Here is a 26,656-nt window from a genome sequence, read left to right on the forward strand (position 1 = left end):
CTGCTTCAGCATGTGATACTCAATATACACATAATACAATCTGAAAAGATTTAATCTTTTAATATATTCAAAGAGAAATCGGTGCATTTCAGAGTAAATGCAACATGAATAAGTCTGATATTGATGGTTGTTTTATTCGCTTAAGTGAGACTAGAAATAAGTTTATGTAAGTTTAGCTCCTGGCACAGCTCTTTTAGTTCAGCTGAGTTATTAGACAGCCAATGCAAATTAAGATCACCTACAATTCATTGCCTGGAAGAGGCAAGGGATGACATCAATTTGGCCTTCTCTTTCAGAGTAAATCGGCTGAAATGAGTGTCACCCTGAGGGAAAACCTTTAGTACAATATATTCATACTTCTCTCACTTGAAGAGAAGCAACAAAATGACACACAGACACGCATTAACAACGCAAAACAGCACCCTAGCTACAGCTCCTATTAATACAAGAGAGATTTTACCCATGTATCTGAGATTTTCTTTTGTACAATTATCTGAGCCAGTGGCCTGTGTATGAAAACACTGATAGAAGAGCGCTCTGAACCCACCTTGTTCTCTCATGATCAAAAAGAAAAACGAATGAGAGTGGATTAAGATTACTCCTCCTCCTCCCCCTTCTAATAACATGCCTCATGTGCCATCCATGTTCTGACTTGATTGTTTTAATTTGCAGCTGTTTATATTGCTATAATGGTTTAGCTGCAGTTCCAGCTGAATCACCTAAGTTTATGAGCCTCTCACAGACACAATAAGACAAGTAAGGCCTGTATAAAGATGCTCTTAATGTGCAGAGTGAGGGATCTACTTGTGCTTATCTGTCACACAAAAAAATATCTTTTCACGCTCACCATCCTTGCAACATCCTAATTTAATTGTGTATAGCTGGTGTGCTATTTCAGCACTATAAAATGGTCTGGATGATTGATGCATTAAAGCCCTGATAGTTTAATTATCTGTGGGAGGAAATAAATGCCATCACTGTAGTCTATCACCACTTTAGTTTGCTGTGCATTAAACCTTTGTCTTATAGGTTCTGAAGACACGCTGCACAGCCAAGGCGACTAAGGAGAGCTCAACATTACGGCAGCACAGACAGGTGTGGAGCTGTGAGTGCCCCCGGCTGCAAAAGGCTGAGTAAGAGCCCCCCCATTACTCCCTGTCATTATCTGCTGCCGTTTTCTGGATCTGCTATTACGCCACGCAGCCGTTCCAGTTAAGCCCCATTGAGCCCAGACAGGAACCTGCGTGAAAAAATAAGGTGCGAAAATAAGCCTGACAGGGAAAAAGAGCAACAAGGAGAAAACAAGAAGAGAAGGGAGTAGATTTTTCTTGCAGGCATGACATTGAATTAAGGGTGAGAAACAGAGAGAAGTTTGGGCGTTGGAGCTGTGTGGGATCTGAACGGAGTCTCTCTACGTGCTGACGCAGAAGTGTGGGACCGGTGCCCCAGCGGTGTCATGCCTTGTGAAGTGAGAAGGGCAGCGCTAGCTCTGGGGGTGCAGCTTGTTTGGCTGCGTAATGACTGTGTCTGAGCCACCCAAGGTTAATGATGTACACAAGTGTGAGCCTCAGTAATGAGCCCAGCCGTAAAGATGTGCCACTGCTTGCATGTCTCTGTGCATATATCCAGTTAAATTACCATGGAATTCAAAAGCCACCTTGTCAGAAGGGAAATGGATGAAGATGTCTCTATGGTAACACTTCCTTTATTAACAATAATGCCAACGTTTTAGTGTCTTGCTGTTCTGCAGCACACGTATTGTCTTCTGTGTTGTTATTCACCATCCTCTGCATATCTAATCTTTGTATTTTACCTGATTCCACCGACTTCTTCTGACAAACGGAGCAACAGGTTGTCAGTAATTGTAACTGTATACTTGAGTTGACTTTCATGCATTTGGATTTTAATTCATTCAACAAAATGTTTCTTTTTATTTATTTAATTTCACAGGAAAACCTCATAGAGATTAAGCATCTAACTCACAAGAGTGCCCTGGCCAAGACAGGCAGCAGAACATTAAAGACCCTGTAACATGAAATCCTCTTTCCTGGCTGGGTTTAATGTGGGCGGAGCAAATTTGTAGACTCATGATGTCATTAGCCCACAGTAGGGAATGGCCCCGCCCCTTTAACACTACAATATAAAATCACAGAGCAGTTCATCTCAGTCCAGTCTGTTGTTAGCTGATGTCACTGCCTTTATTGAAAGTTAAAAGTCAGTTAAATGCTGTTTTGTTGTTCATTGTGAGGAAAATTTACCAAATTTTTTTTTTATTTGAGAGGATCATATTTCTCCTAAGTGGGTGTGGCTTCAGCTCATTCGACAGACACGCCCACACCATCCTGGAGCAGGCTTTACTTCCTAATTCAGGATTTTAAAGCATAATTTTATAAACTTAGAGATGTTTTATTTGACTTAAATTTGACCTGGGTGTTCATAACACAGTGACCTGTCATAGAACAAAAGCTAAATACCGATCTATATCCACTTTACAGGGTTTTTAACATTTAAAAACACTAAAAAGACAGATTAACCAGCTCTTGAGTCACAGTGTCAGTTGAAACATCTACAACCTGATGCATCTTCCTTCAACACTTTTGGCTCTATTTTCGTAGACCAGGCGCAACGGGGTGTGTCCAGGGCATTTTGCAATTTTCGTCCGGCGCAGTCCGGCGCAGCACGGCGCACTCACGCCTCCGTCCCTCCCGCCGGCACAAGTGGCGAAGAGGGAGGAGATAAATAAAAATAAAATAATAATAAAATGAACGCCTCTCCTCGCCTTTAAATGCGCTGCGAGCAAGGCACAGTGCCAATTTCACCTCACCACCACCATGGACGAAGACAGCAGCAGCAGCTCCAGGTGGCCAAACTTCTCCCAGGAGGAAACTGATGTGCTGGTCCGGGAGGTCCAAGCTCGCAGTACCAGAATATATGGTAATGCTAACAGACCTCCACGGGCTGATGATGCAAAAACTGCCTGGGAGGAAGTTACTAATATTGTCAATCAAGTTTGCCCAGATATTCTGAGAACCGCTGCCCAATGTAAAAAACGGTTCAATGATGTAAGGAGAAGGGCCAAAAAAAAGCTGTCAGTGTAAAGAAGGCACACAGTGGCCACCGGGCTGCGCATCAGAGGCCACCTCGCGGGACAGATGTAATCTGTTCCTGTGTCATGAATAGGAGTACAAAATTAAGCGACAATTACATTAAACACAGCAGCAGGCTAATCCAGGCATCATGCTTGTGATCCATCTGCATTCCTGCTCTGTCATCGCCAAATAGGAGAACCTTTGGTGACATATTCTCTCACGGTATCTCCTCCTCGTCCTCCATCTTTTTAGAGCACGTTAAGAATAAAGATTAAAACAGAGAAATATGGGCAATCACAGGTAAATCCTTAAGACACTGACTGACTTACATTTATTCAGTGAGCGTCTCTCTCTTTTTTCTTTTCTTTTCTTTTGAATTTCATGAGATGAGAGAAGCTGAATATATACTCCGTATCGGATGCCGTGGCAGTTTGTGGTTGGCTGAGAGATGTGAATTCGTTAGTTTTTATCACTCCTAGCTGCCATTAGGTTGAGTTTCAATTACGCGTGACAAACATCTTTGATCTGACATCAGATGTGATGGGACAGTTTATATAGATACAAATGTATATGCTGGTTCAGACGGTTACATTAAATAGTGGTTGCTGTGATTGTTTATCGCATTGAAATGTGCCTGACACTCTGGACACCTGCCTGTGAGGTTTTGGTGACGTGTGCGCACTGTGTGCCTGTCAGCCAAATTACCACTACACCAGCGCGCTTCGCCTGCGCCGATAATAGACCAGGTTGGAGCTGGCAGGCTTTCAGCGCACCTTCCGCGCAGTGTTTTGGCACGAAATTGTCACTGCGCCAAGCTGAATCTGTCGACACCTCCCCCTGGTGCGCCGCCGCACCCATCTCGGCGCAGCCCAGTCTACCAAATTGCCAAATTGGCTGTGCACAGTGGTGCGCCGGACGAAGTGGGGTGCGCCACGCTCCGCCACCCTGCGCCACCCTGCGCTGCGCCACGAAAATAGAGCCCTTCTACTTTTAAAGCAGTTTAAAGAGACCAGCTCCCCCAGACATAAATAGTCCTGCAGGTTCCAGGCTGCAGGAGCAGCAAAGGTGAAACTCCTTTTACCCATTTCAAGACAGACTCTGGCACAGATAGCAAAATGAAATCCTGTGACTGAGTCACAGAGCACCGACTGTCACAGAGCCACAGAGAACCGAATCACACAAGTATGAGGGGCACAGGTTTAGTATAGCCTTATAAATAAGGATATGGCAATGATTTAGTCTATGAGCATCCAATGAAGGCCAACCAACTTCAGCATACAGACTACAATGAGTTAAGGACTTAAGATTTGTTATAGCCACCATGCCCCATGGTGAACAGTGTCTAAAGACTTTCAGTGCCTATAAAGGTATTCACCACCTTGGATGCTTTACCCTTTTATTGATTTTATAAACAAGTCATAGTCAAAATAATTTGCCTTTTTAGCATGCATTATCTCACAATTAGTGAGATAGAGATCACCTGAGTACAGTGAATGTCTCTCAAGTATAAGACATCTTTGTCTGGAAGGTCCAGTATCAGTTAATCAGTATTCTTGTCTACCATTACACCTTGAAGACAAAGAACACTCCAAACAACTCAGAGAAAAGGTTACTGAAAACTCTAAGTCAGGGTATGGATGGTGAAAATCCGCCTAGATCAAGCTGTCCTTACAAAAACTGCGTGAGCATGCAAGAAGGAGACTAGTGAGAGAGGACACCAAGACACCTATGACAACTCTGAAGGAGTTACAAGCTTCAGCAACTGAGATGGGAGAGACTCTGTAGACAACAACTGTTGGCCGGGTTCTTTACAAGTTCACATCACCACAAACACACCATCCCCACTGTGAAGCACTAGTGGTGGCAGCTTCATGCTGTGGGGATGCCTTTCAGCAACCGGCAATAGAAGGCTTGAAAAGGTAGTGGGTTAAAATAATGCAGCCATATATTTTAAAAATTCTAAAGGACAATCTTATTCAGTCTACAAGAAAACTACAGCTTGGGAGAAGATTTATTTTCCAGTCAGACAATGAGTTGAAGCATCCAGAGAAAGCTACAGAAATGTTTAAAGACAACAGGGGGAATGTCCTGGAGTGGCCAAGTCAAAGCCCAGACCTCAATCCGATAGAGAATTTATGGCTGGACTTGAAAAGGGAAAAGAGCAGTTCACGCCTTGATCCCTGTGCAACCTGACAGAGCTTGAGCAGTTTTGCAAAAAAGAATGGAGTTAAAGTGCCGTGTATAGATGTGCAAGCCTGATTGAGACCTATCCACACAGAGTCAATGCTGTCAAATTCTTGCAGACCTATCTAATGTGAAATTTGACGTTGGTTCAACAAGAAGCAAAAAGAAATGATGTCCACAAGATTAATGTACCTTTGAAAATATTTTCATTGCTTATCCAAGTTAGTCTCTACTACTAGCTAAAATTTGAATAGTTCTAATATAAACCTATTTGTATTTTGCTTTTTGTTGCCAGGAAATATTTTGGAAAAGGGTCATTATATTCTTGCATTTAAAACCGAGTCGTGTCAGATTAATGACTACAGTTGGTTTTAAGCATTTGAGCAATGTTAGGGTGACCAGAGAGCTGCAGCTTGACAAATTCTTTTTCATTTTAATGTTGATAAATTAAAGGTCACATATTTTACCCTTTTAAGACAAGTATATATTGGTCTCAGAGGTCCCCAAAACAAGCCTGTGAAGTTTGTTGCTGAAAAAACACTCCTAGATTTTTGCATGTCTAAAAAGCCCTTTGTTTCAGCCCTGTGGCTTTAAATGTTAATGAGTTGTCTGACTCCGCCTCCTGACCCCGTCCCTCTCAGGAAATGGATGTGGCTCTCCAGATCTGGAGTGGAGGGCAGAACTTTCTTCCCAGAGGGGAGGGCCATCTGAGCCTGGGGGTGGGGCTGACTCCCCACATGACATCATGAGGGGAAATTTGAGAACGTCTTTTCAGCACTCATTTTCTGAAAGGTGGAGAAGGGGGTGGGGGGTGGGGGGGTGATTTTTCTGACGCTTAGGGGGTTTGTAGACAGGCCAGTGGCACATATTTTTGTTAAAAAAGTATGAAAAAGTGTATTTTGCCTTATATGTCCCCTTTAACTTGTTTTATGTGGTTGTTTAAGAACTGGCCTGTCATTATAAAACAGGGAGAAGGCTGAGGATGACCTACATGACTTTCTGGAGACAATCAAGCCATCTGATAGGACAGACACTGGCATCTTCTCACTCCAAGACTATGGTAAACATATATGAATATTTTTATGCATTGATTGTAGTGACTGTATTTGTTAAGTCTCTGCAGTTAAGGTTTGTGTGAATATCTGTTAGTTTTGCTTAATTATATCCATCTTTTTCTATCTTTGTTAGCGCTGCTTCTAGAGGGGGAACGAGAAGAATTCAGGAAAGCCTCTGTAGAGCCGGTTCATCATCTCAAAGACAACCTAGCTGTCAGACTGAGAGAAGTACAGCATCAGCAGCCCAGAGCTTTTGGATCAGACTGGGACCAAGTTGTACAGCAGGTATCTGAGTAATGAAAACATGGCTTCATGCCCATTATTCACCAGAATATCTTTATTTGCCAGCAGAATGCCACATATCTGAACCTAGGCAGGCTAATAAAACAGATCAGGGGGAACCTTTCGGAATTCCTGCATCTTAAAACTCATGTCCTTAGTTTTTTAAATTCTCTGTATACCCAGAGACTCAAACAATGAGGCCTGCCAAACTAAAACAGTCTGTGGTGCACATCCAGCAGAAGTTTAAACTCACACACAATGATCCCAGCCTGCACACAGCGTCTTTCACTGTCCAGGAATCTCTTGTTTGTCAGATATCCATGCTACCAAAGTCACAAACTCTGCCTTTGACTCCCAGAGGCTTTATGCAAGCTCAGCCGATGAATGGTGAGATTAAGGAGAAAGCAGGGGTCTTTAAAGACAGACTTTACTCCAAATGAACCGTCTGCCAGCTATTTTGTCTCCTCTGTGAGGCTCACTCATACTCGTTTCTTTCCCATGACCCCCCGTTCTCTTGCTGGCCCACTGCTCCTGCCCACCTGATTGCATGGGCACAATGGGACCCCTCCACTCCTGCCTCATACAAACAAACAGACAGCTAAGATGCTTCTTCTTGCTGCCTTTTTTCTTTGATTGTGATATTTGAATGTTTGTTCAGTTTTCTTCGAACCTTTGCTGTGTACCTCAAGAAAAGTCAGAGTGAACTTCTGTGGGTGCAAAATAAATAAAACCACATCCCTGAATACATGCATTTCAATCTGTGTGGTGCAAAGAGAAACTCATTTGACAAAGAAATTAAAGATAAAAATCAAAAAATACATTCAGACTGGAATTTCCTCATAATATTGTAAGATAAGATAAAACATCCTCTCTTTATAAATAAATAAATAAATAAATAAAAATAAAAATACAATGAATTTACAGCTGTTTACTAGTGTGTTTAAAATAAACTCCATACCCTTCATGGCCAAACCAAAACTAAACTCTTCAGAGTATTTTTGACATGTTGTGCATTAAGAGGCAATTTAAAGTGATAAGGTAGGAGACATGTAAAGTATGGTAGTTAAAGCTTTTTATAGATTTAAGTCATGCAAATGATTAAATTGATAGCATTCAAGTGTTTATTTCTGTCAGATATATTTATGAAAATGTATTTATTATTAATGAAGCAAAGCTGGCAGCCTTCTTTATCTACTGATGCTCTTTTCCAGCTCGGGTGTAGAAGTGACAGACGTGTGTAGGTTTTCTTTTGCTAACAAGAGCCAGAGCTCCAATTAGACACTTAAAGGTCACATATTTTACCCTTTTAAGACAAGTTTATATCGGTCTCAGAGGTCCCCAAAAACATGCCTGTGAAGTTTGTTGCTGAAAAATCACTAGTAATGGATTTTTGCATGTCTATAAACTCCTCTGTTTCAGCCCTGTTCAGAACGAGCTGTTTCTGTGTTTGTGGCTTTAAATGTTAACAAGCTGTCTGACTCCGCCCCTCTCAGGAAATGGATGTGGCTTAATGGATGTGGCTCCTCAGCTGCCAGCTGAGAGGAGGATCAGGAGCAGAGGGTGGAACTTTCCTCCAAGTAGGGAGGGCCAACCAAACCTGGGGGTGGGGCTAACTCCCTACATGACATCTTGAGGGGAATATCTGAGAATGGCTTGTTTAGGCACACATTTTCTGAAAGGTGGAGAAGGAGAGAGGGGGAAGGGATGGATTTTTCTGATTCTTGGGGGGATTGTGGACAGACCAGGGGGTACATTTTTTGTTAGAAAAGCCTGAAAAAGTGTATTTTGCATAATATGTGACCTTTAAATTTAAAAGCACTAGGCGAAAGTTTGATCAAACTCTGTCAACTAGGGGTGCTGCTCCTGCAAGTTGAATTCAGCTAGGATAGATAATATCTGCTGGTATAAAGTCAACCACATCCTTTCTTCGTCCTTTCCTCTTGAAAAATGCGACACACTAAAAGGGTGGAGTCAGACAGCTCATTAACATTTAAAGCCACAGACACAGAAACAGCTCGTTCTAAGTAGGGCTGAAACAGAGGGGTTTTAAGGCATGCAAAAATCCAATACTGGAGTGATTTTTCAGCAACAAACTTCACAGGCATTTTTTGGGGACCTCTTAGACCGATATAAACTTGTCTTAAAGGGATATTATCTGTGACCTTTAAATGTAACGCAGATACTACACAAAAGAGCTGCACATTCACCCTACCTAGCAGAACGTGCTCTGTCTATCACACAGGAATGCACAAGCTGATGAACATTTAGCCTCATATTGTTGAAGACATCAACCCAGCACCATGCTGCAAAGTTTTTTGTTTTTTTAGAAGACAAATCTATATGGACTTGATTAATTTTCCCCACATTCTCTCAGTTGCCATTAGACACATTCACAGTAGCATTTTTGATTGCATCTGTTGTGCTATGTAACAGTTCTGTTTCCTGTGTGCAAACTGAGAACACTAAACAAAAACTGACAACAACGGCTGCAGTCTGCAGTAAGGTCTGCAGCCATGTTTGTAGAAAAAAGTCAAAAAGATGTTGGAAAAGAGACCAAAGGAAAGTGATATTTTGTCGATGTATTCAGTGAGAATAAGAGGCTCAAAACAATGTGTTTCCTTGAAAACTAGAATTCAGTGCTGACTTTGAAAGAAGCCGTTTCTTTTATTTAACTGGCTTTTTGAAAAGTTCACAACTATTGTTTTGCTTTTGTACATCAGAGAACGTGTTAACAATGCCTCCTTGTTTCAAACCTTTCTTATTCTTCTCTTTAACTACACTATAACTTTACCAACACAGAGAAAGAGTACACATAGTTTGATAATCTTCATTCCTAAGCAGCCATTTCTCTCCCTCCGACATGTCACATCTTAAAAACAAGCAGTTACTGAATCCTTGTATCATTCTGATGCTGAATGTTTCTGATTCTAGACGTTTGTAAGAACCCGAGAGACCTGAGTTCAAGAATTTACATTGATCTGAGCCGGCATAGCATAACGAGAAGGAAGAAAGCGTTACAGTAGATAGTTGTGATCTCTCGAGTCTTCTCTGTGGATCCTCACTGTCTCAGATTTAAGTTGTAAGAAAAAGGAGTCTCTTTCATATAAGATGGGGATCTCAGTGTGGTACTAAAGTGGAAATTCCTACTGAGCAGTTTGATTTTTTTATATGAATGAGTTTGAACTGTGTATATTTTAGATATTTATATGATGTCATCATTTATTCAACAGATACATTTTGTGAAAAGCCAGCAAGAAGACGTAACTGCAAAACTTCACGCAGAGTACCAGAGCACGGAGGAGGAGATCATCGTGCTTGGCTTAGAGGTAAATTTCTCCCTTTCAATCAGAAACTTCCTTCTGTTACAGCAGTGATTTTTAAACTTTTTTCCCCAGGCACACCTAAGATCAAGCCAAAATGTCAAGGCACGCCAAATCCATATCTGTATATCTGAACTTAGCACAAAAGTAAGGAAATTTGTGTTTGGTAGATAATTTCTTTGTTGTAACAATGCTTCTTGGTAATAAATCTTATACCGTTGGAAAGCCTGTTTAATGCCCTTTTAAATGATGCCACATTTGAACATGAATTTGTGGGATGAGCAGCAGAGCTGAGTATGTAGGTTGTGCCCATGAAAAATGTGCCAAATCTTCTCTGCCAATGCCAAACAGCTGATTCTGCCATTGACTCTTGTTTGGTCCCAGACTGTGGAGAAGTGGGATTGCAACTGGTTGCAGAATCTCATCTCGATATCTCTCTGCATTGAGATTGCCTCCAATGATGACAAGCCTCTTATTTCCAGTGAGAGAGATGCCGCCCCACACCATCACACTGCCTCCACCAAAAGATGTTACTCTATTAGTGCAGCAATCAGCATAGCGTTCTCCGCGGTCTCTGCCGTAGGCAGAATCTGGACTGATTGCTGGCCTTAACGTTCTTCCACATGTTCAGGTTCCAGTGCACGGGTTGCCAGCACCAGCGCAAACAGGCCTGATGGTGAAGAGCAGTCATGGCAGACCTCCTGGCAGCCCTATGAGACCAGAGATTGGCTGTGTGCAGTCTGTTCCAGATTGTCTGGGCAGAGAGCCGTTGGCCATATCGTCCTGCAAACCTTGACTGCAAATCTGTAGAAGACAGCCTACAGTAGCTAAGTGCTGACAGGGTGAGGGGACGCCTACTTCCCAGCCTGTCTCTGAAATCCCGCGTTATATGGAACTTGGCCTTCAGTTTGGAGATGGTACCCTATCCAGATCAGTCAAACGAGGCATGCAGATTCTTGGAGCAGACACCTACTGACCACTGTAACAGGGCCCATGCTCACAGGTGCTCCCACTCAGGTGCCAATCAGCTTTACAAGCTTTGGTTGGTATTATTTCTAGTTACTCTAATGATCCTTTAGGTTGCTTTCACACCTATAGCTTGTTAGGTTAATTGGTGACTCTAAATTGCCCATAGGAGTGAGTGTAAGCGTGCCTGATTGTCTGTCTTTCTATGTCAGCTTTGTGATTGACTGGCAACCATTCCAGGGTGGACCCCACCACTCGTCCAATGACAGCTGGGATAGGCTAAAAATGGACAGATGATTGATTACTTATCCTATTATTTATTAGACAAATCATTTTAATTGACGGACAGAGCTAGTCTTAATATGGACAACATTTTACCCCGCCCTCAAAGCGGATATGATCAAAAATAGTGCCTATGCAAACAAAAACCTGTCATGACATTTAAAACTATTACTCATTTTGTCTGAAACAACACAAACTGAACACCCACTAAAACTCCATCAGACACTCAAAATTCACAAACACATTTTAATTGTTTTTATTTCCTCCATCTTTTACACATATGGACCAAATTGGGACCCCCTTTCTTTATTCAAAGGGTACCAACAATTTTGCCCCAGTTGCTTGTCTGCCTGTGCAGTGAGGTCACGGGGCCAATCAGCGAGGCTGCCTTGGCTCCCTTAAAAGCTCAGTGAAGGTTTTTCTAAGTCTCCCTGTTGCGCCAGTTCTCATTCATACCTCTCAGAGGACTTCTTGGGTGTACTGGGTCCAAACTAGAGGCATGCCAACATCATTAAAATGTATAGTCACTTTTTACAACCCTCCTCCACCCCAGCTCCTCTTTCCCAGAACAGCCACATATGAAAAACAGCTAAAGTGCATGTGCGTTTCTTGACAAAGTGGTCCTTACTGAACTTAAGTTATTGTATAGTTGCAGTAATTTTGTATGGTTGTATAAATTGCAATGGCACACCAAGACTTGGCCACACCACTGTAATATGGCATAGTTTTCAATTTCCAATTTATTGAGTTTAAGAGATGACTCAAGATGACGTTTTGGAGGAAATCCTTGCATTTATATTTCTCTCAGAGTTGTGATGCTTTTCTCCTCAGAAATATCTCACCAGTACTTCAGACAACCAGCTGATCACTGAAAATCTTCCCGAGGAGGTTTTGGACTCAGATTGCCCCTACCCGGAGCTAAAGGAGTCCCTGATCCAGGCCTTCCAGTCCCTTTCAGAAAGGTACCAGAGCAGACAACAGAGCCTTCAAGAGCATCTGCAAACAACTGACAGGTAGGCTTTGGATAAAGTAAACTTAAATTTTGCCTCCTTCCATAATCCCATACTCTAACACATTGATTGAGAACATTTTTCATAAGTTCTGTTGCTTAAATCAAATACATGTAGCAGTATTTCCTTCAATATCTTTATTACTCTTTATAGAAATATGCTTCAGTGATTTCCATTTTGATAAATCCATCTATAGGCAGAGCTTAGCAGATGGAGATGATAGATGTCAAACTCAGCAGTACATTAACAGCATATAGAAGCAGAGTCAGTTCCAGGAGAGTCACAAGTGTTTCTCAGCAGGAGGTTGATTATATCAGACCGTCACAGCCTTTTCAGATGGTGGCTGTATAGCGCTGTAAGCTTCTGGGAGCATTTCATTTATACCTGCCTGCAGAAAATGACGTCAAGAATAATATGGGAAGGATGGTTTCATTTCCTACTTCATAAATAGATAATATATATTTATTTGTTGATTAATCTAAATAGACATTTATTTTTCTGGATTGTTCTCTGCTTCAGGTTCTGTGGCTGGCCTGCAGATGAACACCAACGCTTCCAGTTCTGTTTGTCTCTGTACGCTCATCCTGATGTGCCAAACTCCAGAGCGCTCTGCATGGACATGCTGCAAAAACTCTTCCCTCAGCGATCTAAACAGGAGCTGGTGAGTACTCTGACTGATGCTGTAGAAGCCATTTGAATAATACTGCATGCTACTTAAGGAAAGGCATTTAAACTAATGTTTATCATTTAAGTAGATGATTAGTACGGAAGAGCATAAGGGCCACTGAAAAAACCCTGGATGCAATGTTTTTTTACTTGTGAGAAAAAAAAGGCAGAATTCTAACTTTTTACTTAGAATTCAAACTTTAATTCTGACATTAATCTCAGAATTCTGACTTTAATTCTCTAATGGAACTCTTCCATGATGCCATTTTTGTCCAGTGTTTTTCTTATGGTTGAGTCATGAACTCTGACCTTAACTGAGGCCAGTGAGGCCTGCAGGTCTTCGGATGTCGTTCTGGGCTCTTTTGTGACCTCCTGGATGAGTCGTCATGCACTCTTGGAGTCATTTTGGTTGGCCAACCACTGCTGGAAAGGTTTACCACTGTTCCCAGTTTTCTGCATTTATGGATAATGGCTCTGACTGTGGTTTGCTGGAGTCCCAAAGCCTTGGATATGTCTTTGTAACCTTTTCCAGACTGATACATTTTAATCCCTTTGTTTCTCATTTGTTCTTGAATTTCTTTGGATCGTGGCATGATGCGTTTCTTCCCAAGATCTTGTAGCCTACTTCACTTTGTCTGGCAGCTTCTATTTAAGGGATTTCTTGAGTCAACAAACCTGGCAGTAATCAGGCCTGGGTGTGGCCAGTGAAACTGAACTCAGCTTTCCAAGAACTGTGGTTAATCACAGTTAACTCATGATTAAACAAGAGGGGAAAATTTCTTTTTCACACAGGGCCAGAAAGGTTTGGATTTTTTCCCCTTGATAAATAAAATCTTCATTTAGAAACTGCATTTGGCATTTACTTGTGTTGTCCTTGTGAGATATTAAAATTGATTTGATGATCCGAAAAGAAAGTGTGATAAATATACAAAAGAAACAGGAATCAGAACGGGGGCAAATACTTTTTCACAGCACTGACTGTCCTCTATCATAGCCTGTAAGGGAATACTGACAGTCACACTACGCTCAAGCTCTTTCCATGTTGCTGAATATGAGAGGTTACATGAGTTCAGAACTTTCAAATTTTCAAATTAAAATCAGTTTGCAGGTTGATTTCCTGAGAAAATGCTTGAAATAACACAAAAAACACAAACTCTTGTGTAAGCTCTGGTTCAGACCTAAACTTCAGCCCACTTTTAGAGCTTGAGAAATGAAGATAACGGAGGAAAATCAAATAGACCTGCCTCAGCTAATTTGAAGACTCTGCCAATATGTTCATCCAAAGTTTTGGTTCTAAGTATCGGCTGTAATTTTCATATCTGCCATACTGATAATCAGTGGTGTAGTGTTTCCTGGAGAAGTTGCTGTTTTCATAACTGATCCTCCACTTTTGTAAGTTACCCATCCAGCAAACGATGACTACCCTATGCCTGGGGATCTCAACCTTTTCAGCCCATGACCCCCAAAAATAAAGGTACCAAACCGGGGGATCCCCACTGTACCTGAAGGTGGTTCAACACAGACATGCACATTCTAGATAGTCATCTGCAGACAAGGTCACCCATAAGTGGGATAAATGGGAGAGCTTTGTGGCACCCAGCCAAATTGGGGGCCCATGGAGGTCAGCAAAACCATAGTCGATTATAAAATTAAGGTGTAATAGCTATATTTTATAATGAACTTAATAAAATAACCACCCTTATCAAAGAAACAAATATCTTTTTTAATCATTTTGTTGTAAATAGCCTTCTTAAAAATGTAACCCTTTTGTTGAAAAAAAAAGAATTAAAATGGCTAAAATGGGTTAATAATGGCGAAGAAAAAGTGGTGAAATTTGATTTTAAAAGTAGCAGAAATGAATTAGAAGTGGCAACAATTACATAAAAAAGGCAACAAAAAAAATCAGTGGCAAAAATTGGTTAAAGTGGAAAAAATGGGAATAAATAGTGTTGGGGGGGCTCAAAAGTGGCTGAAATGGCTTTAAATTGGCAAGAATGTGTGGAAAGGTGGTGAAAAAAATGGAATTAAAAAATCGATACAAACTGGTAAAAAGTTTTTACTGAGAAAGAGAAAATAGGCAGATATTGGCAGATTGGTTAAACTAGCAAAAATTGGCATATCAGATATTAAAATGTGGGTAAAATGGGAGACATTTTGTGTAAAAAAAATGGTAAAAAATTGGGTTAATAGCGGCAATAATGTGTCAATAGAGTGTTGTAAAGGGTTTTAAATTGACCAAAATAGGTGTTAAATGACAAAAATTTATTAAAATTGATGGATGAAAATGATTTATAACTGGTGTAAAGTGGCAACAGTGAAATTCAAAAAATATTCTTAGTTTTTTATTAGGGAATCTGGGGACCCCCTCTCAGTGTCTCGCAACCCCCAAGGGAGTCCCGACCCCAAGGTTGAGAACCACTGGCCTATGCCATAAACTCAGACACTGAAGACCACCTTGCATATTTAATTCACATTAAAACAGAGCTTTAGTATTTGCACATCATCTCTTAACTTCAGAGAGTAAGCATCCTCAGAGCAGATTTAATGATAACTCCTGGTTCACAGGCTATAGGCTGAGATAACCACCTAATAATGGATTCTGAGTTAACTATTCTTATTCCTCAGCAGTTTTTGAGCTGCACACTAGTGTTTGCCATCCTGGGAGAGGGGGTTTTGGAAGTGGATATGCTCTCTATACATGAATCTACCCTGCACTACACCACTGCTGATAATTGAAGCTATTATACCAATGTCGTGCTGCTAAGATCATGTACCCCTGTTACGCACTTTTAAAAAAGTCTTAGGAAGACTACTTGACAGTAAAATATTTGTTATTCTCTGTTTTGCTTTGGAAAGGCGATCTTTTCCAGGGGGGTTTATGTTTTTTTCCTCACTAAAGTGGTGACATAAACACAGAAATACCCCATGTCCTGATGAACACATACACACATCTAAAAATGTAACCCCCCCCTCCTGGAGTGTGCATCCCCAGCTCCCTGATCAATGAGCCTCAGCAGCCTGAACGGCACAGACAGACACACAGATAAGCACGGACAATGATTCGCTCAGCACGCTGCAGGATGTGCCATGTCACCCACTGTGGACAACCTCGCTCACGCCACCGCTCTTGCATCGCCATGACAACCGCCAGCCCCCACTCTCCCACTCTCCTCCCCTCGCCCAGCACCCGGAGACCTGTCCTCATATCAGTTCCAGATGGGTGCTGCATTTAGAGCTGTGATCATCCAGGCCTTTTGGGGGGGGGTGACAGGGAGAGATGTGTTTCTCAACAGTCCCTCTCAACACTTTTCACCTCCTCTGAAGCTGAGTTCTAGTGCGATTATGTAGTGCTAAATCCATCGTCATAATTAGGCTATCATGGATGTAGTGGATAAATAGTGTGCTCTGCAGTGCACTGATTGTTTGCTATTTTTAATCAGTTTTCTATTGTATTTCTTCCATGTTTGTTTTTTCTGTATCTTAAATCTTGGGTGAACAAGACCAACATTGATTAGAATCCAAAAAGCTTAAATAACAGCCTCCAAGTCAGAGAATCTGATTGTGCATGTTTGGCTCCATTAAGTGAAAAAGAGGAGCCTGCATGTGCAGCAGATATTTGCCTTGTATTTAGTGTATTAAAAATAACTCCCTCTGCTCTCGCACACGTGGATGATGATTTGAGTTTCTAGAAATGACATCTAATTACAGAACCGTTTCTCAGGAATCACATCAGGGCTTTTAAAGTTGTTTTCTCATCATAGTGAGTTGAAGGTTGTTAAGTTTGAGTCTTAAGAACTTGTTCACCTCTGCAGGAAGTCACATCAGGATGCTGCAGGATTTTGTCACTCTCCTTTAAATTCTGATACAAGACACTTTAGTTTTGTTTCATAGTTAGACAGAAGTTGTGACACATTGAGACAGCCTGAGGGTTTGTGCGATGAAAAAGCTTAAAAGCCTTGGTGATAAATTAGCAATAAATGCTCTATTAAATTGGTTGCGTAAGCTGATGTTTAGAGAATAGGATACTTTTGTTGGAGTTTGTTTGATGCATCACAAAAAAATGTGTTTTTTTATGAAAGTGAGTTTGCATTTTCTCTATTGATTCTTCTGATCTGATTAGATGCAAATCCAAAGTTGTCTATCATAGCCAGCAAATGAAACAAAAGAACACCGGGTTCTGATTATGTGAGGTTTTATGCAAATTGCAGGTAATTCATCAGTTTTCCAAAAATATGCTTCAATTTTTTAGCGTGCATTGTTTGAATCAAATCAAAACTTCAGAAATGCATCATATCGGATATAATTGAATTGTATCTACATGTACCATAACCTATAGTATCTTAAAATTGCTCCAATCATATGGGATCATATCAAGTTGTGTCATATCATAAAACTGTGTCATATCATAATTGCTCATATCATATCATACATATCATACTGCAGTGTATTGTAACATGGTATTCCTTGGTTCAGACAATATTGTTTTCTATCATATTTTATCCTATTGTGTGCCAGCACATCACCCCACAAGTGTATCATATTGTATTGTATACTTAGTCCTGTGTCTTACTGAGCTGCCCAGTTTGTGTTGTATCATATTGAATCATATCGCACCTGATTGAATTGCTTTGCATCCCATTTCATCCCACTGCATCACGATGCATCTTATCGTATTGCATCAGAGTGTTTTTAATGGTATTGTACACTGTATTGCCAAAAGTGTTCACTCACCCATCCAAATAATTAATATCAGGTGTTACAAGCACTTCCATGGCCACAGGTGTATAAAATCAAGCACCTGGGCATGCAGACTGTTTCTAATGCATTTGTGAAAGAATGGGTCGCTCTCAAAAATGTTCATCAACAGCCTTTTTTTTCCATGACAAAAATTAGACTGAGACTGACAAGAATAGATCTGTGATGACTAAAACTGACAAAAACTGACAAGTTTAGTTTTCATCAAGATGACTAGACTAAAATATAATGTAGTTTTCATCAGGCATTCAAAATCTGTGATATTTCTCCACTGTGGGTAAATCTGTCAAGAAACAATTCAGCTGTAGCTATTCTGTCTCTCAGCTGTAGATAGCAGGGACCCCAGGTTTGGCAGTGTGCAGAACATACTATCATGACTTGGTACCAGGTTTAGGCAACAAAATAAATGCTTGGCCTAAAAGTGAAGACTGAAATGTGAGGAATTTTCATAGACTAAAACTAGACTAAAATGTTTTGAGTTTTCATCGACTAAAACTAGACTAAAACTAGACTAAAACTTAAAAGGGTAGAAATGATTAAATTGTGACTTAAACTAAAATGCATTTCATTTAAAGACTAAAACTAAAATTCTAAAAAAAAGCTGACAAAATTAACACTGTAGTTGTGGTGGATGTGGTGAGTTGAACCCAGAATGCAGACCAGAAAAGCAAAGTTTAACAGATTTATTGGTTATGACAAGTTCAGTGAAGAAGGGGGGAGGGGGAGTGGGATCCATAGGTCTGAGGTAGTGAAGGGCTCCAGGGAGAGAGTGTGCTGGGTTTGGGCTGTCGTGAGACGAGGAGTGAGGCACTGGAAGAGAAGGAGGACAAGCTGGGTCAGATTCAAGCATAAACAACGATCACTAGAAATTCTTCAATAAATGCACGTGAAGAAAACCAGAGAAGGAGCCGAGGTACCACTTGTGAGAAGATGGCAATACTCTGGCGCTGAGGTGAGTTAGTGCAGCCTTCTTAACGGGAGCTTGATTGTAGAGTGGACTCAGGTGTGATCAATCAGCCTCAGTGCCAAGGGGGGAAGGGAGCCGCCTCAGAGGAAGCAGAGTGAAGTTAGCCACAAACACCAAACATCAGAACCAGAACCCACCAAAATAAGATCAGTGCAGTGAAATCACCACAGTAGTAATGCTACGTATCATGGAATTTTTTGATTCATATTGTATTGTAGTGTATTATTTCATATCACATCATTCATACTGCTTAGCATTGTAATGTATCATATATTTTATATATGGTATTATGGAATTGCTTATCATATCATATTGCATCTTATTGCATCACAGTGTATCATATTATTCCATCATGGTGACCTGTATTTTATCATGGAATTGCTCTGCTTGTTTCTTATCACATAGCATCACAATGCATTGCATTACAGTGTATCACACCATTTTGTATGTTGTAGTTTAACAGATCATGGAATTGCTCTGTTTGTAATATATCATAAAATATTGAATTGTATTATATCTTTAAAATGCTCCTACTGTTTATGCATCAGTGCAGACGTGTGTATGGACACATTTATGAGTCCTGTTTGCCAGTTTCATCAGATGATGCCACTGAAATCTTTCCAGCAACCTCTGCTGCATATGGCTTTTTATCGCCCATTATGACTTACTTCATGATTTTCTCTCATAAGGAGTAGGAGGCCATTAGACTACCTGCTGTATTTAATAGTTATACCCTCATAATGTGCCACGGCAAAGCAGGAATAATTCATACCTCATACCTCCTCTGAATATATCTGACTGGACGTTTTTATTCACTGCTTTGTTTGGCTCCATCCTGGTGCAGACAGTGTGCTGCAGAGAGAATGTGGATGAGACTGCGAAGCTAAGTGTGGTGCCACAGTGATGTGGATGCGTCCTCGTTATATGTCATGTGCTGGCTAAAGTGTTTGGATGACTTCGTCAAAACGCGCATTACATTTTCAATGCAGCAGCCGGAGAAAGGCGATGGCAGTGAAGGAAAGGACAGGAGAAAGTGAAGAACAAAGGGTGGATCTTCTTCAACTTCTGAAGTTGTGCATTAATAAACAGGATTTGCTTGAACGGCTCTGGCTCTTCTGTTCCGTTGGCAGGTCTGTCAGCTCACTCATTTTCAATAAAACCAGTCAGCCGCCTAATGCCTTCCCACCGTCAGTTAGCCGCCATTAGCCCATAGATGAATATCATTCCCTCTGTTCCAGGGAAGCAGCCAAGTGATGCAGCCTCTGTGAGCGCTGACACAATGATGAATAGCTACAGGCAGCCCTCACACAGAAAGGAACTGTTTTCCTTCAGGACATTTCACAGCCAGGAGAGACGGACCATTTTATACACCAGCAGAGCTAAATCTGACACTGAGATTTCCCCATGGGCCTGCTGCCATTATTATAGACAGTATATCATGTTTGTGTCTGTTTGGATTGTCATCAATTTTGCGCACCACTGTTGAAAATACAGCAGTAATTCAAGCTTAAAAGCTATTTTTGCATATTTATTTATGCTTCTTCCATGTTTGTAAGATAATAGATCAGTGAATTAAGACAGATATACAACCCTATTTGCAAACAGTGTCTTCTTCGTATTCCAGATGGCGCATGAGCGTGTGTGGGACTGGTGGTGCTTCACCCAGGCACAGCTGAAGGTGTTGACCCAGCAGTGGCAGAGGGACCATGAAGAGCTGCTGGCCAGAGCCCTGGTTACCCTGCAGGAGGCTACACGTGCCCACCAGGAGGAGCAGGAGCACCAGCAAGACCGGCAACACCAGCAGGACATCTGCTCACAACTTAGAAGGAAGGTAAGTGGCTGGTGCTCACCTTCCAGGAACATTTCCGACTTTATGAGATGGCACTTTTTATGTTGGCAATTTTGCTACACTTCTCTGCCTCTATTACGTTTTTTACTCCCTGCTGGAAGTGGATCTATAACTTTAATATAACACTTGTTTATTGCTCTGCAGCTATCCAAGTGCAAGCCTTCTGTGGTCTTCTTCTCCACCATTGTGATTTGTGAAAGTTACCCTCACATTTTGGTATACTGGAAAAAAAATTGGGCAGCTTCAGTGATATATTCAGCAGGACATTCCTTTCTAACAATCATATTTAAAGGAGCAGACAGGCGACGGCAGCAGCAGTGTCTGGCTGCCTTCTTGTGTACAGTACATCTGCTGACGAGGCTGCCTTTTCCGCCAGACTGCCTGACAGCATATCTCGCTTTAGCTGCCACTTGGGATGAGTCGTGAATGCAAACAAGCTAATAAGGATGGTCTTGCAAACATGATGGTGCTGTCTTGAAGGGGTGCTAGCTCACACTCACACGACAAACAAGTTGTTTTTGTGAACACATCCATGCTGTACTAATTGAATTTGCCAGTTTATTTTAAAGAAACACAACAGGGCTTATGTCCTGGGGCTTATTAGAGATTAAGACACTGATGTATGAAGATAGCATTGGTGTGGGTTTGTTACATGACAGTTCATATCACTTAGCATGAAGCAACACTGCAAGGACACATGGACCACAGTATTTTTGATTTATAGTCAGGCAGATATGTAAAATATGATAATATCTATGTTCGTCATCAGCTGTTCTATCTGGTTGATTCTTTTATTTTTTTGGTACACTTTTTCAAATTTGATAAACCATGTTTCTGCAGATATGAGACTGATTAAGTAACTGATTATATTGTACTGTCGTGGCTTTGCTTAATATCATATTGAATGGTATCTTATTGTATCATAAAAATTGCTTGTATCATATTGAAGATTATCTTATCAAGAATGGTTACTGTTGTATATCATCACATCATAAATTGTCATGTCATGACATTTTTCTTATCATATTGTGGTGTATCATTTCTATCTGTATGGTTCTGTATCTTATTGAAATTAAAAGCATCATCATATCCTTTTTAAGAAAATTCTCCTATCATATCACATCATATCATCGAGGGTCATATCATGAAATAGCTTATATTGTATTTTTTTTTGTATCACACTGAAAGCATATCCAAGCTCACAATTGCTGATCATACGGTATTGCATCATATATTGTTATGTCATAAAATTGCTTTTATGGTATGGTAGGGTAGGGTAAGGAATGTATGTTATGGTATGGTATGGCATGATATGGTATAGTTTGGATTGTATGATATGTATATTATGGTATGGCATTATCTGGTCTGGTCTGGTATGATAAGGAGTGTTTTTGGTATGGTATGGTAAGGTATGGCATTATTTGGCATGGTATAGTATGGTAAGGAATGTTATGGTGTGGTATGGCATGGTATGTTATGGTATGGTGTAGCATGGTATGGTAAGGAATGTTTTGGTATGTATCGTATGGATGGTATGGTAAGGAATGTTATGGTGTGGTATGGTATGGTATGGTATGATATAGTATGGTAAGGAATGATATGGTACGGTAGGGTAAGGAAGGTTTTGGTATGGTATGGTATAGCAGGGTATGGTAAGGAATGTTTTGGTATGGTATCATATGGATGGTATGGTAAGGAATGTTATAGTGTGGTATGGTATGGTATGGTGTGGTTTAGTATGGAATAGTATGGTAAGGAATGTTATGGTATGGTATAGTATGGTAAAGTATGGTTAGGAATGTTATGGTATGGTATAGTATGGTATGGTTAGGAATGTTTTGGCATGTATGGTGTGGTATGGTAAGGAATGTTTTGATATGTATGGTAAAGATTATTTGGTATAGTATAGTATGGTATGGTATGGTATGATATGGTATGGTAAGGAATGTTATGTTATGGTATGGTATGGTTTGGTATGGTATGGTATGGTATAGCATCATATAGAAAGGAATATTTTGTTATGGTATGGTATGGTAAGGAATGTTATGGTATGGTATGTTATGGTATGGTATGGTAAGGAATGTTATGTTATGGTATGGTATGGTATGGTATGGTAAGGAATGTTATGTTATGTTATGTTATGGTATGGTATGGTATGGTATGGTATAGCATCATATAGTAAGGAATATTTTGTTATGGTATGTTTTGTTATGGTATGGTATGGTATGGTAAGGAATGGTATGGTATGGTAAGGAATGTTATGTTATGTTATGGTATGGTATGGTATAGCATCATATAGTAAGGAATATTTTGTTATGGTATGTTTTGTTATGGTATGGTATGGTATGGTAAGGAATGGTATGGTATGGTATGGTAAGGAATGTTATGTTATGTTATGTTATGTTATGGTATGATATGGTATGGTATGGTAAGGAATGTTATGTTATGTTATGGTATGGTATGGTATGGTAATGGTATGGTATAGCATCATATAGTAAGGAATATTTTGTTATGGTATGGTATGGTAGGAATGTTATGGTATGGTACGGTAAGGTATGGTATAGGAATATTATGGTAAGGAATGTTTTGGTATTGTATGGTATGGTATAGCATGGTATGGTAAGGAATTTCATGGTATGGTAAGGTATGGTATGGTAAGGAATGTTATGGTATGGTTTAGCATGGTATGGCATGGCATGGCATGATATGGTATGGTATGATATTGTAAGGAATGTTATGGTATAGTATGTACTGTATAATATGTTTTGGTATAGTATGATATGGTATATGATGCTTTGGCATTTTCTGGTATGGTATGGTATGGAATGGTATGGTAAGGAATGTTTTTTGGAATGGTATGGTACGGTATAGTATTGTTCTATATCATTATGTATTGTAATGAGGAGCATCATATGGTATCCATAAATTACTCCTATGATACCTTTATGCATTGTTTCATCAGTTATGTACAGTGGCATATGATGTTGTTTTATGAAGTTTCTCCTCCTGGTATGCTCTGGTGTTGTGTTGGGTCGTGTTTGGTCATGTTGTATCATACTGTACTGTACCACACAGTACCGTACCATCTCATAACAGGCAGTATTGCATGGCATCCTGTTGCATCACATAATAATTCTCACTGTCCGTGCATCATCATTGATACATTTATGAGTAATTCTGCTAGGTGTTTCAGATTTCAGATGGTGGCACTTAAACTAGCTCAAAGTGGACAGCTCCCTCTGCTGGATGGGGCTCTCTATCTGAGAAGTGTCCAAAATACCAAATCCTGCAGCCCAGTTAGGATGGCCCTGTTCCTTCATCTTGTAATAGTTTAATTTTCTAGCAGGGATTTACAAATTGCAGCTTTCTTTAAAAGCTGGTTCTTTTTTTCACAAGCTGCAGATTACTGCGAGTTGGAAACACTTAAGGTAGGACATAAGGCACTGTGATTTACTGCAGAGAACATGATGCTCGACAGCCAAATCTTTCTCTCTCTAAACCTTATAGTAAGGTGGGGCTGCAAGGCAATTTCTAAGGAGGCAGATTTTTCTCACAGGTTTTCATTTGACCACTCATTGTCTTTTCTTTAAAGGAAGAAAACGCTGTGGTCTTGAAATACAATGTCAAGTGGCAGAACTATTACTAATGGACAGAGCGATGTGTTAAAAAAGGAGGTTTTACTTGAAACTGAAGTGCATCCACTCAAAAGTTCTATGGGAAAAAGAAGTGGTGGAGATTTTATTCGCTTGAATGCACAAATGGCCTGACCAAGTGAAAACCTCTTGCCCATGAACATTCTTTGAAAGATAATGCTAAATTCAAGTTCCCTGTTACACAGGCCTCTAGTCCTAGAGAGTCAGTGCTCCTACGCAGTCTACCAATCAGCAAGTTTTTTTTTTTTTTCACTTCGACCAACATGATACATAATTTTGGACAAATGTTGTACTTATTCTCTCTAACTTGCCTGTGTTATAGATCTGATTGCTGCATTAACTTGGACTTTATTTCTCTGGGCACTTTCTTTACTTCTGCTGTAAGTAAAAAAGCCAACTCAAGGGCAACATTCACTCCACTGCCAGAGTGAAGCCTCTTTGGTTCAGCTGCAATAACTGTGGCAAATACAGCTGTATAAGGAAATGGAAACCACTGTGGTTTTTTTTAAAATGATGGAATGTGCAATTCAAGGCAGCAGTATGTTTCTGCAATCTCCTTTTTATTTTATTTTCAAAAACAGCAGGGGCCGTTGATTTTCAATATCATAGAGCCTACAGTTGAACATAAACTACACGCCTTTAAGTAGAGCAACCATATTCCTGTGAGTTTCGTTTCATGGCTCTCTGCAGCAATAATCAAAATAAAATCACATTCATGTGTTTTGTTTATTCAGTGAATGTGCACACATTGGAGTTTGTGTGGAGGCTCAGATGGACGTCTCCTGGCATCCACTGCCTTTATCATTCCTGCCCAGGGACACAGCAGCGAGGCAAGATGGATTCTCCTCCTGAGCATCTGCCTGTTTGCTTTTCTCTGCAGCTGCTTTCTCTGACCAAAGACACTCTCCTGACTCTGCTGCGTGTCATCCAGCCCTCTTGAGATGGACACCATTTTTTTAATCTGGATTTTTTCAAAAATTTGTGCCTTGAAATTTTGATTTTGTTTATCCTTGGTGCAGTGTTGCTGGCTAGCCAGCCATGAATATATGAAAATTTGATGTACTATGTAAGACTCATGGTCAGCACCGAGGTCAAGTATTTCCTCCTCTCTTGTTACTTTGCTTACTGCATCGTGCTCCTTAGATACTCTTACCTCAGGGGGTCTTTCTGCAGCTGCATGGGGTGAGTCTAAAGACACAACTAATTACCACAACCCAGCTGATTTAACATTAACAATGTACAAATATAATCACACCTCTGTTATGGAGGAAAATATCCAGCCAAATAGCAATAGAAACTGGTTTGAGTTTGATGTAAACCTGACACAGTTGTTAGACTTCATTACTAGCTGTTGCATATGTGTTTGCTAAAAGTGAACAGATGAGAAAATGCTACTGGAGCAATGGATAAACAGTGGAAACAGTTAGCTAACAGAAGAGTCAAATGAGGGTTTTTTTTAAGTTAGCAAAGAGAATGTACTTATAGCTGATATAGACTGCTTAAGTAATGGCTAAAAAGCTCAAAAAGTTAGCTAAAAAAGGACATCAAAAGGGCAATGAAAGCAAGAGAAACACTTTAGATAGCTTAAAATGATGGCATATTATTTGGAAAGTTAACCAACTGTAATGGCTAAATCGTTCAACTCTCAAGATAAAATGTACAGTTCAAATTCTTAGCCAAATAAATAGTGGAGCCAATGACTGGACAGCGGCCTTGCAGGTGAAATTATTAACTAAAAGTGAACAGATGAGAAAGATAGCCTTCAGTAAACAGCTGAAACTCTAGCTAAAGGTTAACAGTTTAGCTGTAAGCTAGAAATAATAGTTAAGGTGTTAAAATGCTACTAGAGCAATGGATAAACAGGGGAAATAGTTCGCTAATAGAACCGTCAAATTAGGGTTTTTTTAAGATAGCAAAGAGAGATGTATTTAAAGTTGATATAGACTGCTTAAGTAATGGCTTAAAAGCTTAAAAAGTTAGTTAAAAAATGACATCACAAGTCAAGGTCAACTTTATTTATAGAGCACTTTCAAAACAAACAGAGTTTGAACCAAAGTGCTGTACAGGAAATTTTGAACAGTTATTTAAAAACACCAAGTAAAACATCATGATGGCACACATAAAAAGTATTGCCCTCACTGGATGCTTCACTCTGTAATTAATTTTATAAATCAGTCATGGCCAATATAATTTGACTTTTGACAAAAAATCCTGAAATGTCAAATTGAAAACAGATTCTGATCAGAACTGATCAAGCTCTGTCAGGTTGCACAGGGATTAGGCATGAACAGACCTTTCCCAGTCCAGCCACAAATTCTCTTTTGGATTGAGGTCTGTGCTTTGGCTCGACCACTCCAGAACATTCACCTTGTCTTTAAGGTCACATATTTTACCCCTTTTATATTATATTAGGCTATATAGTTTATATTGGTCTAAGAGGTCCCTAAAACATGCCTGTGAAGTTTGTTGCTGAAAAAACACTACAGTATTGGATTTTTGCATGTCTCTGTTTCAGCCCTTCTCAGAACGAGCTGTTTCTGTGCCTGTAGCTTTAAATGTTACTGAGCTGTTTGACTCC

General features: G+C 40.2%; 1 protein-coding gene across 1 annotated transcript in view; it reads left to right on the forward strand.

Annotated features, from left to right (window-relative positions):
* LOC121522876 (coiled-coil domain-containing protein 148-like) overlaps positions 1-26,656 on the forward strand; it is a 51,804-nt gene that overhangs the window by 5,073 nt on the left and 20,075 nt on the right. The window contains exons 3-9 of the mRNA XM_041807549.1: positions 1,030-1,133; positions 6,242-6,333; positions 6,462-6,613; positions 9,841-9,936; positions 12,010-12,191; positions 12,708-12,849; positions 20,201-20,407. Of these exons, the coding sequence (XP_041663483.1) occupies positions 1,030-1,133; positions 6,242-6,333; positions 6,462-6,613; positions 9,841-9,936; positions 12,010-12,191; positions 12,708-12,849; positions 20,201-20,407 (975 nt within the window). The remainder of the gene's footprint in view (positions 1-1,029; positions 1,134-6,241; positions 6,334-6,461; positions 6,614-9,840; positions 9,937-12,009; positions 12,192-12,707; positions 12,850-20,200; positions 20,408-26,656) is intronic.

This window comes from Cheilinus undulatus, linkage group 15 (genome assembly GCF_018320785.1).
Source record: "Cheilinus undulatus linkage group 15, ASM1832078v1, whole genome shotgun sequence".
In the NCBI taxonomy this organism is placed as follows: Eukaryota; Metazoa; Chordata; class Actinopteri; order Labriformes; family Labridae; genus Cheilinus; species Cheilinus undulatus.